Source organism: Erythrolamprus reginae, chromosome 4 (assembly GCF_031021105.1).
Source record: "Erythrolamprus reginae isolate rEryReg1 chromosome 4, rEryReg1.hap1, whole genome shotgun sequence".
NCBI lineage: Eukaryota > Metazoa > Chordata > Lepidosauria > Squamata > Dipsadidae > Erythrolamprus > Erythrolamprus reginae.
In genome coordinates, this window is record NC_091953.1 from 114,617,478 (window position 1) to 114,632,091 (window position 14,614).

General features: G+C 37.7%; 1 protein-coding gene across 2 annotated transcripts in view; it reads left to right on the forward strand.

The window, feature by feature from the left end:
* Positions 1-14,614, forward strand: part of ABCC4 (ATP binding cassette subfamily C member 4 (PEL blood group)) — a 234,331-nt gene that overhangs the window by 175,641 nt on the left and 44,076 nt on the right. For both annotated transcript variants that reach the window (XM_070751291.1, XM_070751292.1), the window contains exons 27-29: positions 3,152-3,241; positions 4,843-5,015; positions 8,258-8,363. In XM_070751291.1, coding sequence (XP_070607392.1) covers positions 3,152-3,241; positions 4,843-5,015; positions 8,258-8,363 — 369 coding nt within the window. The remainder of the gene's footprint in view (positions 1-3,151; positions 3,242-4,842; positions 5,016-8,257; positions 8,364-14,614) is intronic.

A 14,614-nucleotide genomic window follows, 5' to 3' on the forward strand; every position in this document is an offset into this window, starting at 1 on the left:
TAGTTTAACATAGAAACATAGAAACATAGAAGATTGACGGCAGAAAAAGACCTTACGGTCCATCTAGTCTGCCCTTACACTATTTCTTGTATTTTATCTTAGGATGGATATATGTTTATCTCAGGCATGTTTAAATTCGATTACTGTGGATTTATAGACCATGTCTGCTGGAAGTTTGTTCCAAGCATCTACTACTCTTTCAGTAAAATAATATTTTCTCACATTACTTCTAATCTTTCCCCCAACTAACCTCAGATTGTGCCCCCTTGTTCTTGTGTTCACTTTGCTATTGAAAACACGTCTCTCCTGAACCTTATTTAACCCTTTAACATATTTAAATGCTTCGATCATGTCCCCCCTTTCCATTCTGTCCTCCAGACTATACAGATTGAGTTCATTATCTCCTTCCTGGTAAGTTTGATGCTTAAGACCTTCCACCATTTTTATAGCCTGTCTTTGGACCCGTTCAATTTCATCAATATTTTTTTGTAGGTGAGGTCTCCAGAAATGAACACAGTATTCCAAATGGGTGCTCACCAGCGCTCTATACAGTGGGATAATCTTTTGGGCTTAATTTTACAAATGCGTTATTAAAATTGTTACTACTGATTATCGTAAGTTTTAAAGCATTTATTCTAGGCTGTCTCTCCCCTCCATCCCTTCCCCAATCTGTTTATTTTGGTGGGGGAGCTGGCACCATAGATTCTCTATGGGGTTCAGGTCAGGCAGGTTTGCTGGCAAGCACAGTAATCCCACAGTCATTGAACCAAGTTTTGGTGCTTTTGGCATGTGGGCAGACATCAAGTCCAACTGGAAAATGAAGTATCAGTAACGGTATCCCCATAAAGCTCATCGTCGGAAAGAAGCATGAAGTGCTCCAAAATCTCCTGGTAGATGGCTGCGTTGACCTGGATTTAATGAAGCACAGTAGACCAACACCAGCAGATGACGTGTCTCCCCAAATCAACACAGATTGTGGAAACTTTTGCATCTCATTTGGAAACCAAAGACCCAGGGTACGGAGGAAGAACGGAGAGACACATACTGCAAGATGCTTGAAGTACAGTGTGATGTTTCCACAGTCTGTGTTGATTTAGGGAGCCACGTCATCTGTTGGTGTTGGTCCACTGTGCTTCATTAAGTCCAGGGTCAACCTTCTGATAAGCAAAGTCATTGGGATAAACAGAGTCACTTAACAACCAGGTGGCTAATTTAACAACTGCAGTGATGCACTTAACAAATGTGGCAAGACAAGTCGTAAAATGGAGCAAAACTCACTTAACAAATTTCTCACTTAGCAACATAAACGATGGGGTCAGTTGTCTTTGGAAGTTGAGGACCAGCTGTATTCTAGTAAAATACTGTATGGTACAGGTATTCCTTGAGTTACGACCACAATTGGGCCCAAAATGTATGTTGCTAAGTGAAACACTTGTTAAGTGAATTTTGCCCCATTTTACAACTTTTCTTTCACAGCTAAGTGAATCATTACATTTATTAAATTACTAATAAAGTTGTTAAGTGAATCTGGATTTCCCATTGACTTTGTATGCTAGCAGGTCAGAAAAGGTGGTCTCATGATCCTTGGTTCTGCGACCGTCATAAATGTGAACCACTTGCCAAAGATCTGAATTTTGATCATGTGACCATGGAGATGCTGCAATGATCGTAAGGATGAAAAACAGTCAGAACTCACTTTTTTCCAGTGCCGTTGTAACTTTGAATGGTCACCAAATGAATTATTGTAAGTTGTGGACTATTGCAACTAGTTTTTTTTAATGCCATAAATTGCTAGAATTTGATCTTTTTCTTTTTTTATTATTTATTTTATTTAATAATAACAATTAATAATAATTTATTAGATTTGTATGCCGCCCCTCTCCCCAAACTCGGAGCGGCTCACAAATTATTTGTTTTCTCAAGTATGTATTGGTGGTATTCAAAGATATAATAATATATATATACATAATATTAGTAAAAGAGAAACATTAGGACAGGAGACAGAAGGCACTCTGGTGCCCCTTACTGACCTCTTAGGAATCAGGACAGGTCAACAGCGGATAGTCTAAGGGTAAAGTTTTGGGGGTTAGGTGATGATACTACAGAGTCAGGAAGTGAATTCCATGCATCAACTACTCAGTTACTAAAGTCGTATTTCTTGCAGTCAAGTTTAGAGTGGTTTACTTTAGGTTTGTATCTGTTTTGTGCTCATGTGTTGTTATGGTTGAAGCTGAAGTAGTCATTGACAGGAAATACATTGTAGCAGATGATTTTATGGGCAATGCTTAGGTCGTGTTTAAGGCAACGTAGTTCTAAGCTTTCTAAACCTAGGATTGTAAGTCTAATTGCATTCTGTTGCGAGTGGAGGAGTGGGAGGGCTCTTCTAGTAAAGTATCTCTGGACATTTTCTAGAGTGTTTATGTCCGAAATGCAGTGTGGGTTCCAGACAGATGAGCTGTATTCATAGATTGGTCTGGCCAAAGTTTTGTATGCTCTGGTTAGTAGTGTGAGATTACCGGAGCTATGTAGGATTAGGTTAACAACCTTGAAAACCAATCATTAAAAAGAATGTCACTGAAAATGCCAATGCCGACAGATGTAGTTCCCTTATAAAGTTTAATTTTATTATTGTGTTCTAAGATTAAAATTGGGTAGCAATAAACTTGCATTTCCTTTAGGAAGGAATTTGCATGTTACACACTTTATTATACTTTAAAAAATTTCTTTCAAGCAACTTTGTGAAATGACATTGCCAAATTAAACAAGAGTTCTGTAGGTCCTGCATATCTGTTTTTCTCCAAAAGGATATTAGATACAGATATGGAAGACAAATACATTTTAGTAATCCTTCGGAGTGAAAATGTTTGGGAAGAGAAAGTTGCTTATGGAAAAATTGTCAGGAAAGAAAACAATTAAGATTTCTTTCTATTTTTTCTCAACACCTCCACAATATTCTTCTGTCTATCTATCTCATAATTTTGCCTTGGAAAAAAAATTGCTGTTGGGACTATTACATTTCTGTTTGAACATTCCTTCCTGCTATATTCTATTTTTAGTTATCTTAAACCTGCTAAGAGACTTTAACTTTTATTATAGAAACATCAAGGTTAATTAATTAAAATAATTTGCCTAGAAATTTCTTGTGTTTCAGGAGCCAGCTTTATTCACTGGGACTATGAGAAAGAATTTGGATCCTTTCAATGAATATAGTGATGAAGACTTGTGGAATTCTTTAGAAGAGGTAATTTTTTCTTGAAAACAAGGCCTTCCAATGTATTCTAATATACAGAAGACTTCTGTTAATTTGTGGGGGGTTTTTTGTGGCATCACAATAATTTAGAATGAACAAGAGTGTTGTTAACTTGAGCAGGAAATCTGATGTCCTTTAAATATTTAGATTTATTGATTTGATTTGATTTGATTTGATTGCCGCCCCTCTCCGTAGACTCAGGGCGGCTCACAACAGCAAAAGAACAATTCATAACAAATCTAATAATTTAAAAACATTTTTAAAAACCCATTATTAATCAGACATATATACAAACATACCATACATAAATTGCATAGGCCCAGGGGAGATATCTCAATTCCCCCATGCCTGGCGGCAGAGGTGGGTTTTAAGGAGTTTACGGAAGGCAAGGAGGGTGGGGGCAGTTCTAATCTCTGGGGAGGAGCTATTTATTCATTCATTCATTCATTTTGTATGGGCTAATATTTAATTAATTAATGGATTGATTGATTAATTAATTAATTAATTTGTATGCCACCTTTCTCTGAGGACTCAGGGCGGTTCACAGCATATAATACAGTACAATGGCAAATCTAATTAAATTTGAAATTACAATCTAAAAATCCAATATTTAAAAACAATCGTACCAGTTCAGTCATACACATATATCTCATTTCGTTGGCCAGGGGGCTGAGACCTAATTGCACCAAGCCTGGCAACATAGGTGAATCTTAAGACTTACGGAAGGCAAGGAGGATGGGGGCAGTGCGAATCTCCAGGTGGAGCAAAACAAAACAAAACAAAACAAAACAATACAATACATAAAATAATATAAATATAAATATAAATATAAATATAAATATAAATATAAATATAAATATAAATATAAATATAAATATAAATATAAATATAAATATAAATATAAATATAAATATAAATAATATAAATAATATAAATAATATAAATAATATAAATAATATAAATAATATAAATATAAATATAAATAATATAAATATAAATATAAATAATATAAATAAAAATAAAATAAAATCATAAATAAATCTGAAGCACAGCTGAGGACTTCTTCCACACGGAAATGCCAGAAAAATAATTGCCAAAAATCAGTGGGTTCACACCGATGTGGCTCTCCAGACCATATAGGTATGAAGCCACCACTAAAAAAAATGCCTAAACTGGCAAATTGGAAATGCGTTTTTTCTATTTCCGGTTTTTCCGTTGGGAGATTTTTTTTTGCCTCCCTGAAGGCTGAAAATCAGCTGACCAGCATGCACATGCGTACTGGAGCTGAAACATAGAAAAGTCTTGCGTGCCCTCCTACATTTATCCGTGTGCCACCTGTGGCATCCGTGCCATAGATTTGCCATCATGGGTACAAGCTATGCCCATATCTTGTTAACTCATTTCAGTCAATCAGTTCTAGCTTGCTCTCTCTCTCTCTTAATGTCATAAATCCATAATAAATTATGACCTGTTTATTTTGAAACACTTTTTAAAAATAAGATGGTATGGATATTTTGAAATTAGATGTGAAGCACCTTAATGAACCCTTACAAAAAAATTAACTTAGAATTACTCCTATTAATTGCTTATAGGTCCAATTGAAAGAAGCAATAGAAGACCTGCCTGACAAACTGGAAGCACAATTGGCAGAATCTGGATCTAATTTTAGTGTTGGCCAGAGACAACTGGTGTGCCTGGCCAGGGCTATCCTGAAGAAGAATAAAATACTGATCATCGATGAAGCAACTGCAAATGTTGACCCGAGGTATTATTATAATATTGGCCCATTGCAACTGTATGTCATAATTTACACAGAGCCTCAGTGTCTGATATGAAAAATAATTAGAAAAATGCTTACTGCAATGGTAAAAATCCATTATAAAAGCAACAGCATTAATAGTTATAAAAATAATAAGTAGACAATTATAGATGAACACAAATGGAAAAGCTGATTATTCTTAGAGAAGCCCAAATGTTCATTTTGGCAAAATACCATGTTCCTTATTAATGGACCTTCTCCAGACCTTGCTTGAAATGCTCTTCCTTTATCAAGTTGGTCCATCCATCCATCCATCCAGCCATCTCTCTCTATATATTTGATCTATCTATCTATCTATCTATCTATCTATCTATCTATCTAGCTAGCTATCTATCTATCTATCTATCTATCTATCTATCTATCTATCTATCTATCTATCTATCTATCTATCTACCATCTTTTTCTATTGCCACCCATCTCACCAATTGACTGTGTGTGCCTTACAATTCAATATTAGATTTAAGAAAATGCATAAAAATTATATTTCTAATCCAGGTAGTCCTCAACGTAAAGCCAGACACTTAGTAGTTTTAGGCACAAAGGACTTTAGAAAGGTGCTTACCAACCCAGATTCAAAGTTTTGGTGCCACTTCTCTCTTTCATGGTCACTTGACTGCTTTTGGGGCTTTTGGCAATTGGCTTGCATTTATGGTGTTTTGCAGTGTCCCATAGTAGCGTGACTGCAATTTATGACCTTTTTTGCCAGAAAAACAATGTTTCTGGTAAAAATGACTATTGTGAAAAATAAATTCACTTAATCATGATGGCATTTGCTTAACAACTGCAGTTTTGCTTATCGCTGCCACAAAACAATGTCATAAAATCGTACTGGCCATGTGATGACCCATTTAACCAGCACAATTTGCAAGCATAATTCCAGGCTCAAATATGAATGTAAGTCAAGGATTATCTGTACTATATTAAGAACCAAATACATTGATAATTGTTCATATTAAATTTCAGTTAATCTTACCCAGTGTTTTAAAGAAATATAGATTGGTCATTGAATTAACCAAAGTTAAAAGATGGAACTACAGTAAATTACAGTTAAAAGAGCAAATAAAAATACTAGTTCTCTGTGGATTCAAGATGGTAACAAAGAACACTTATTCTCCTTGGTTGGGAATACTATTTAATTAAGATCACTAAAAATCTCTTTATTTTTATTGGTACTTATGATTAATTTTTAAAATCATTCAAAAATTTAGGAACTTGCTTCAAGATATTACTGTTCTTATTTTATATGAAACACTAACTATATATTATTTAAGTTTGACATATGGAAAAGTAGTTCATTTGAAACATCACTAATAGTGGTTGTGTTGAGAAGCAGAATAAACCTATTCCTAGAGTTGGCTCAATTCCTAGATATCTACTTAATAGTGAATATAAAATACTGTATATAAAGACTAGTGTAGATTCTTAATGACAATTGTAGCAACTCTTTATGAATGCACTCTCCATGAAATTTGCCTTATCTCTGATAGAATTGGGGACATGTCAAAACTATTTAGTGAGAATGTGAACACTACGTTTCATTTAAAAGAGGTCAAATATATCACAGAGAAAGAAGGAAGAGAAACATTGCATTGAGAAAAGAATTACTGTATTTGAGAGATTGTACAGGTTGCATTAGCTAGACTTATGGTAAGCCATGATGCTTTTGGGGTGTTTGGGACAAGAAATCTTACATTTCCTTGCCACTGGGTTAATGAAAATTGAAGTCAAAAGATTGTGTAGGTCTGATGTAAACCGTCTCTCCACCAAATTAACTTTTCATGCAATCAATATTATTCATTAAAAGAACGGAGATATTCAGACCCATACTGTGGCCTGAAATTTGCTCAGTCAATCAGGGTAGAGCTGGAAGGGACTTTGGAAGTCCTCTAGTCCAACCCCCAGCTCAAACATCTCAGACAAGTGACTGAGCTTCTTAAAAACCTCCAATGATGGAGAACTCACAACTTCTGAAAGCAAGTTTTTCCCTGGTTAATTGTTCTCACCATTAGGAAGTTTCTCCTTAATTGCAGACCAAAATCCTGCAAATTTTTCTAACCAATATTGCTATATCTGTCAGAAAATACTGTTTGGTCTGAATATTATGGAATTTTGTTGTGTGAAATGGAAAGCCCATTTATCAGTGACACACATGTTGCATATTTGTTTGGAGATTCAGCCAAGGAAATGTGGGGTTCTGTCAAATGCAATGTATTCATTCATTCATTCATTCATTCATTCATTCATTCATTAGATTTGTATGCCGCCCCTGTCCGTAGACTTGGGGCGGCTCACAACACAATAAATCAGTTCATGACAAATCTAATAATTTACAATTTAAAATTTAAAATAGTTAAAAAAACCCATTTTTAAGCAGACATACCTACAAACATACCATACATAAATTATATAGGCCCGGGGGGGAGATATCTCAGTTCCCCCATGCCTGACGACAAAGGTGAGTTTTAAGGAGTTTACGAAAGGCAAGGAGGGTAGGGGCAGTTCTAATCTCTGGGGGGAGCTGGTTCCAGAGAGCCGGGGCCGCCACAGAGAAGGCTCTTCCCCTGGGGCCTGCCAACCGACATTATTTAGTTGACGGGACCCGGAGAAGGCCCACTCTGTGGGACCTAATCGGTCGCTGGGATTCGTGCGGCAGAAGGCGGTCTCGGAGATATTCTGGTCTGATGCCATGAAGGGCTTTATAGGTCATGACCAACACTTTGAATTGTGACCGGAAATTGATCGGCAACCAATGCAGACTGCGGAGTGTTGGTGTAACATGGGCATACCTTGGGAAGCCCATGACTGCTCTCACAGCTGCATTCTGCACGATCTGGAGTTTCCAAGCACTTTTCAAAGGTAGCCCCATGTTGAGAGCGTTACAGTAGTCGAACCTCAAGGTGATGAGGGCATGAGTGACTGTGAGCAGTGAGTCCCGGTCCAAATCCTCATTTTCCTTCTCCTCCTCACTTAGGAAATGACTGCCTGCAAAGGGCTATAACATGCTGTGTTGTAGTGTAACGCAGCACTTTGACGTGTCTAAAAGGCAAACATTCACTTTGCTGTTACAGTTTATTAAAAGATGTTGACATAGAGCTATGCCAAAGAATGTAGGAAAACAAAGTGCCCAGAAGCAGAAACTGTTTGCTTGTTGCATAATCTCTTCACATTACTTGTGTTGTTTATTTCAGAACAGATGAGCTGATTCAAAAGACAATCCGTGAAAAGTTTGCCCAGTGTACTGTTTTGACAATCGCACACAGACTGAACACCATCATCGACAGTGACAGGATTATGGTGAGCATTAAGGGAAAAGTATGATCCCAGAGTAGCTGAAATGGCAAAAATTTTATGCAGACACTCTTATTAATTCCCTTTCACTGAAAACTTTGGTCAAAGACATTTATAAGTATAGGTACACGTAATATGCGTTGTCGGACATACATTGTGTGTTTTCAGTTATGCACATCAGTATTGATGCAGGCAGCACAAATCACCTTTATGAATTAAGAAGGAAAACTTAAGTTATGTTGGAATTATTTTTCCTTGACCGAGATAGTCAGAAGAAAACGTTATTAGGACAAGCGGACAACTAAGTCAAATATCTTTCCCAATTTCATCTCCTCTAGATGGAACTTCAACCTAACATTCGGGCTGACAATCCAGGGCATGGAAATTTAGGGCATTTGAATATTAAGTTGGAGAAGGGCGATTTGCTATGTCTGTTTTGCAACTGGGGAAAAGAGTATCAGAAATCTTGCTGAATTCTTCTATCCAGCACCAATTGCCATCAACCAAAAATGGAGGTTTGAGGCCACTAGTGGCCCTGGGACTCCTGCTTTCCTGCTTTATCTAATTATCAAAATTTCACAGCATGGTTTCCCACAATTTTGAGGTAGAAAAAAATATAAACATTGCAGTATATTTTATTTATTTATTTATTATTTAGATTTGTATGCCGCCCCTCTCCGCAGACTCGGGGCGGCTCACAACAAGTGAAAAAACAATATACTATAAAATAGATCTGGCTTAAAGGCAAAAAGAAACATTCCAAGTTTGTACCTACCTATTTACAACGTGGTTTGTCCCACCACGGCCCTTGCCTACCCACTAAAGCTGGGAACCAAGAGGAAAGTCCCCACACCTGTTCTAAATATGCTATTGGAACAAGAGAGTTAATGTTATGATTTTAAGTGCTGAGTGATATTCTTTGATAGTTTATATTGTAATTCTTTGCTTTTTTTAACCTGTTTTCTCCACAGCTACATAACTAATTGAATGCAGGCAATGGAATGTAGATTTGCAAATCAAACCTTGCAATAAAATATCATAAGCATGCAAAGGGTAAATCTGGGCTTTGGTTGAACTTGTGACATTTTGGCAAAATTGTAACTATTTTATGTCACCAGGCTTGGGCCGATTAGATCTTAACCCTTGGCCAACGAATGATTGTATGGTTGTTGTACAAATGGATATGATTGATTTTAATATAGTTTGGAATTTTAAATAGTTGTGTACTTTTTAATTTGATTGGATTGATTTTCATTGTAATTTACTGTTTTTTATATGTTGTAAGCCACCATGAGTCTTTGGAGAGGGGTGGCATAGAAATCTAATAAGTAAATAAATAAAATAAATAAATAAATAAAAGACACTATTTACTGCCCTTACCAAAACAGAAAATTCTCCCTCATGGCGTATATAGCATTCAGGAATGGGTTAATTCTGTCTGCTCTCTGTTTGGACTGAGTCTGTCGGAACTGTTCAGGTGCTACTCTTGTTGCTATGCTTGACAGCTTTTTCACTGTCGCTCAATGAGGATGGCTGTGCCACCCATTCCTTCTGAACTATGTGATTCCTGCTATTTACACTCTGCAACTTTCTTAATCCTTCTATTACTGTGAGTGTATCCTTTCTTATTAACATCAGAATCTGCTCGTTCTGTGGATTCGGGACTTCATTAGCAGTCGAGCTGTGGTTCGAGCTGCTTCAGGCAGCTGTCATTTCTGCCTGGTAGTGAGAGACGGCTACCCAGTTTGGAACGAGAGTGCTGATTAAGTGAGTGACTTGCTACTTGATTTGGATGAGGTGATCCGGTTCGAACTATCAGTTGCCTGGACAATCAGCCCTTTGATCACTGACAGCTGGTAATCGGAGGTTGTGGCGGCCATTTTGACTGAAACGGCGGCAATCCGCCCAACCTGTAAACCACCAGGGCAGTCGGCCCTTTGAATTTGCTAGCTGCAAAGATCAGCAGTGGGGTCAGCCAAGTTCATATCAGTTCCAACATTTGCTTGAGCTGTTCTCCATCTTTATCTTCTTGGAAGAACCATGAAGCTTGTGTATGGCATCCAAGTGTTGGAAATGAAGATGATTTTGGAGGCTCATGCTTTCAATTTGTTAACATTTTATATTTTAAAATTTTAAAAATTCAGCAAAAACATGTTTATTTATATATATATATATATATATATATATATATATATATATATATATATATATGTAGATTGTTCTGAGTTCGGGTTTTGCCCTGTGTAATGTTTTGCATGTCTATGCGACGTTTCGGTGAAATCACATTCACCATCTTCAGGCTGGGGTTCCAATTGGAACCCCAGCCTGAAGATGGTGAATGTGATTTCACCGAAACGTCGCATAGACATGCAAAACATTACACAGGGCAAAACCCGAACTCAGAACAATCTACATACATATACCCGTGAAAATTTACGAAAACAAATATATATATATATATATATATATATATATATATATATATATATATAACATAACATGTTTTTGCTGAATTTTTAAAATTAAGGGAGACTAGGATAGCACTATTTCGGCCTTGTTCTGGCCTCATCAGCTAGCCACACCCCTTACTGGGATTTGATCTGGCAGCTTTTGCCTTGTAAGGCAGAGAATTAACAGCTGAGCCACCAGACCTGATCCCTTCAGCTGTGTACCAGGGAGGGGCTATATGTTTTTTATGTCGGATCACCCTGGTATATTGAAGGAACGTCGCAGCTCCTTTTTGCCTCTAGGCCCAACCCAGGGCCATTTCAAGGCAGTTAATTTATTCATAGCCGACAACTATATTCTGTATGTATCACATGTTTTTTGCTGAAATTTTAAAATTAAGGGAGACTAGGATGGCACCATTTTGGCCTTGTTCTGGCCTCATCAGCTAGCCACACCCCTTACTGGGATTTGATCCGGCAGCTTATGCCTTGTAAGGCAGAGAATTAACAGCTGAGCCACCAGACCTGATCCCTTCAGCTGTGTACCAGGGAGGGGCTATATGTTTTTTATGTCGGATCACCCTGGTATATTGAAGGAATGTCACAGCTCCTTTTTGCCTCTAGGCCCAACCCAGGGCCATTTCAAGGCAGTTAATTTATTCATAGCCGATAACTATATTCTGTATGTATTCGGTGAAATCACATTCACCATCATCAGGCTGAAGTTATAAGCTTCGTGCTTATATATATATATATATATATATATATAATTAAGTGGTTATTAAAAAAAATTAAATGGGGCAAAGGACCTGGGATATGCCAAAAGAGGAACCCATATGGGACTTCTCTTTTGGCACGCTACTGTCTTTCAGCCTTTCCTAAAGATCTTAGTGTCTTGAAGATTTTTCTTTTCTCTCCAATGTATAAATATGTTACCAGTTACTATTTATCACATTTTACATTGTTCAGGTTGTGATTTAAACCAAATTTGCTCAATTGCCTCCAATTGTTCATGAAATACAATGAGGTCCCACATACATTTTCCAATTTTGCAGTAGAGTTTTAATTTTTTTAAAAATTATGTAGAAATTGATGATATGGTAGGTGAGGGGGGCAAGATGCCCCAAAGGTTCCTTGTTATTAGGAAATAAGTATAGGATTTGGCCACCCCTATTTCAGAGATTATTTAGGAGACATAATTGTATCATATACGGCATTTAAAAGTGTTTTGTAATCAAAAGGTGGTTTTTTAAAAACTTTTGTCAAGAAATATGAATAATCTTTTGGTTCCAGATGAATTTCATCAAGTTTTGACTCATTAATAAAATAAGGACAACAATGTGCAATGAACAAGCAAGATCAAAAATGTTTTCCTACTAAGGGTGTTTTCTTATTTTCATTAAAATGGCATAGTCTTAATGATACATAATTATTTGGGTTTGTTTAATTCAGTTACTGCAGAATACCCTGTTTCCCCGATAGTAAGACACCCCCGATTGTAAGACCTATCGGGGGTTTCAGGGGGGTCGGCTAATATAAGCCGTACCCCGAAAGTAAGACATATGTCTTACTTTCGGGGAAACACGGGGGGTATTGCCGCCTCCCTCTCATCTAGCTGTGCGACGCCTCCTGCCCACGTCCGCACCGTCCCCCTCTCCATACGTCGCCGCGCCGTCCCCTGCACTTGTCACTGCCGCCTCTGCAAATTTACTTGGGCACGTCCCTACTCCAAAGAAACCTCCCCCCCGCCCGTCACAGAAGGTAAAATCCATATACACTAAAAAAACACATTTTACACAGTTTTTTTTAGCTGTCAGTGCCCCTTTAACAATATAAGACATACCCCGAAAGTAAGACATAGTGGGGCTTTTGGGGATAAAAAGAAAGTAAGACACTGTCTTACTTTCGGGGAAACACGGTAGAGACAAATTAGACCTCTCTATTCATCTTTTATTATTTGTATACTGAAAATGTTTTATGAAGCATTTTACAACCTAAACTTTAAAAAATATTCTTCATCGTCATCCTTATAAATTATACAGTATAATAGCTCTGTTGGTGAAATATTTTGAATCATAGTGTACTTCATGTATAAGGTCATTTGTCGCTTCACAACAAATATATTTGAAAACACATCTTTTCTGGGAACGTTTCATGTTACCCTCGTGACTGATGTTTACCTTGTGATCCTTATTTCTTTAGTCCAGCTCCTTGGACTTTCTAGCACTTTACTTGAATAATGGGACCGTCTCCTCCCTCATGCTTCACTTGGCCAGTAAGGGCCCACAGAATCGGCCTTCTCCAGGTCCCGTCCGCCAAACTATGTCGGTTGGTGGGACCTCAAGGAAGAGCCTTCTCTGTGGTGGCTCCAACCCTGTGAAATCAACTGCCCTCTGAAATTCGCATTATCTCCTCCCTACCGGTCTTCCAAAAAGCCGTCAAGACCTGGCATTTCCGGCAGGCCTGTAATTAAAATTGATTGTTTAGTACGCATAGTTTATATGATATAGGTGATTTTATTGATGTTTTTTTACTGTTTTTTTAATTGTATTGTATTTATAACCGCTGCTCAGAGTCCATTTTGAAGTGAGCGGAATATAAATGCAATCAATCAATCAATCAATCAATCAATCAATCAATCAATCATAAACTATGAAAAAGAGCCAGAAGAGATTTGGAAGAAGTCACATGCTAACTTGGCCCTGAATTAGAGAGTTGAGCCTCGGAAACACTCAACTCTTTATTTGGGTTGCAGCCCTGCTAATGTGACTCGCTCCTGGCTAACTGAGGGAATGAGCGAAAACTCTATGATTTCTCAGCTCTTATATAGTCCCAGCTGTCAGCGTCTTAACCAGTCGTTGGCCCGTAGTGATTCTGGGAATCCTCTACTGCAATGTTTCCCAACCTTGGCAACTTGAAGATACTTGGACTTCAACTCCCAGAATTCCCCAGCCAGCAAATGTCCGGTAATGAGTTCCACACTTTGACAACTCGGTTACTGAAGTTGTATTTTTTACAGTCAAGTTTGGAGCGGTTAATATTAAGTTTAAATCTGTTGTGTGCTCTTGTGTTGTTGTGGTTAAAGCAGAAGTAGTCGCCAACAGGCAGGACGTTGCAGCATATGATCTTGTGGGCAATACTTAGATCTTGTTTAAGGCGTCTTAGTTCTAAGCTTTCTAGGCCCAGGATTGAAAGTCTAGTCTCGTAGGGTATTCTGTTTCGAGTGGAGGAGTGAAGGGCTCTTCTGGTGAAGTATCTTTGGACATTTTCAAGGGTGTTAATGTCTGAGATGCAAACAGATGAGCTGTATTCGAGGATGGGTCTGGCAAAAGTTTTGTAAGCTCCGGTAAGTAGTGTGAGATTGCCAGAGCAGAAGCTACGTAGGATTAGGTTTACAACTCTTGAAACCTTCTTGGCTATGTTATATATTGGGGTTTGGGTGGGGTGAGGGATATAGTAGGAGAATCTGAACTTGTAATCAACGGATCACTCCTCTGGTCAGCCTGCACTATCTTAAATCAACCAGAAACATGGAATCTGAAAACCTGAAGTACCAGCATCTTGACTTTCAGAAGACAGCCTTCAAAAATTGAGCAATGTTTAGCTATGGGCGGGCCAACTTTTCTTCCAGCCTTGTATTACATTTATATGCATTTCCTAATGATCAGAACAGAAAAGTAGGTTGCACAGAAGCCAGAATGTCTGCTATTGTTTTGAGATGTAATGAATACTCTGTGTGAGCAGATCTAATCTTAAGAATTCCTCTGTGAAAACAAGTGAGAACTCTCTCTGCGATGTTGGCACCGTGAT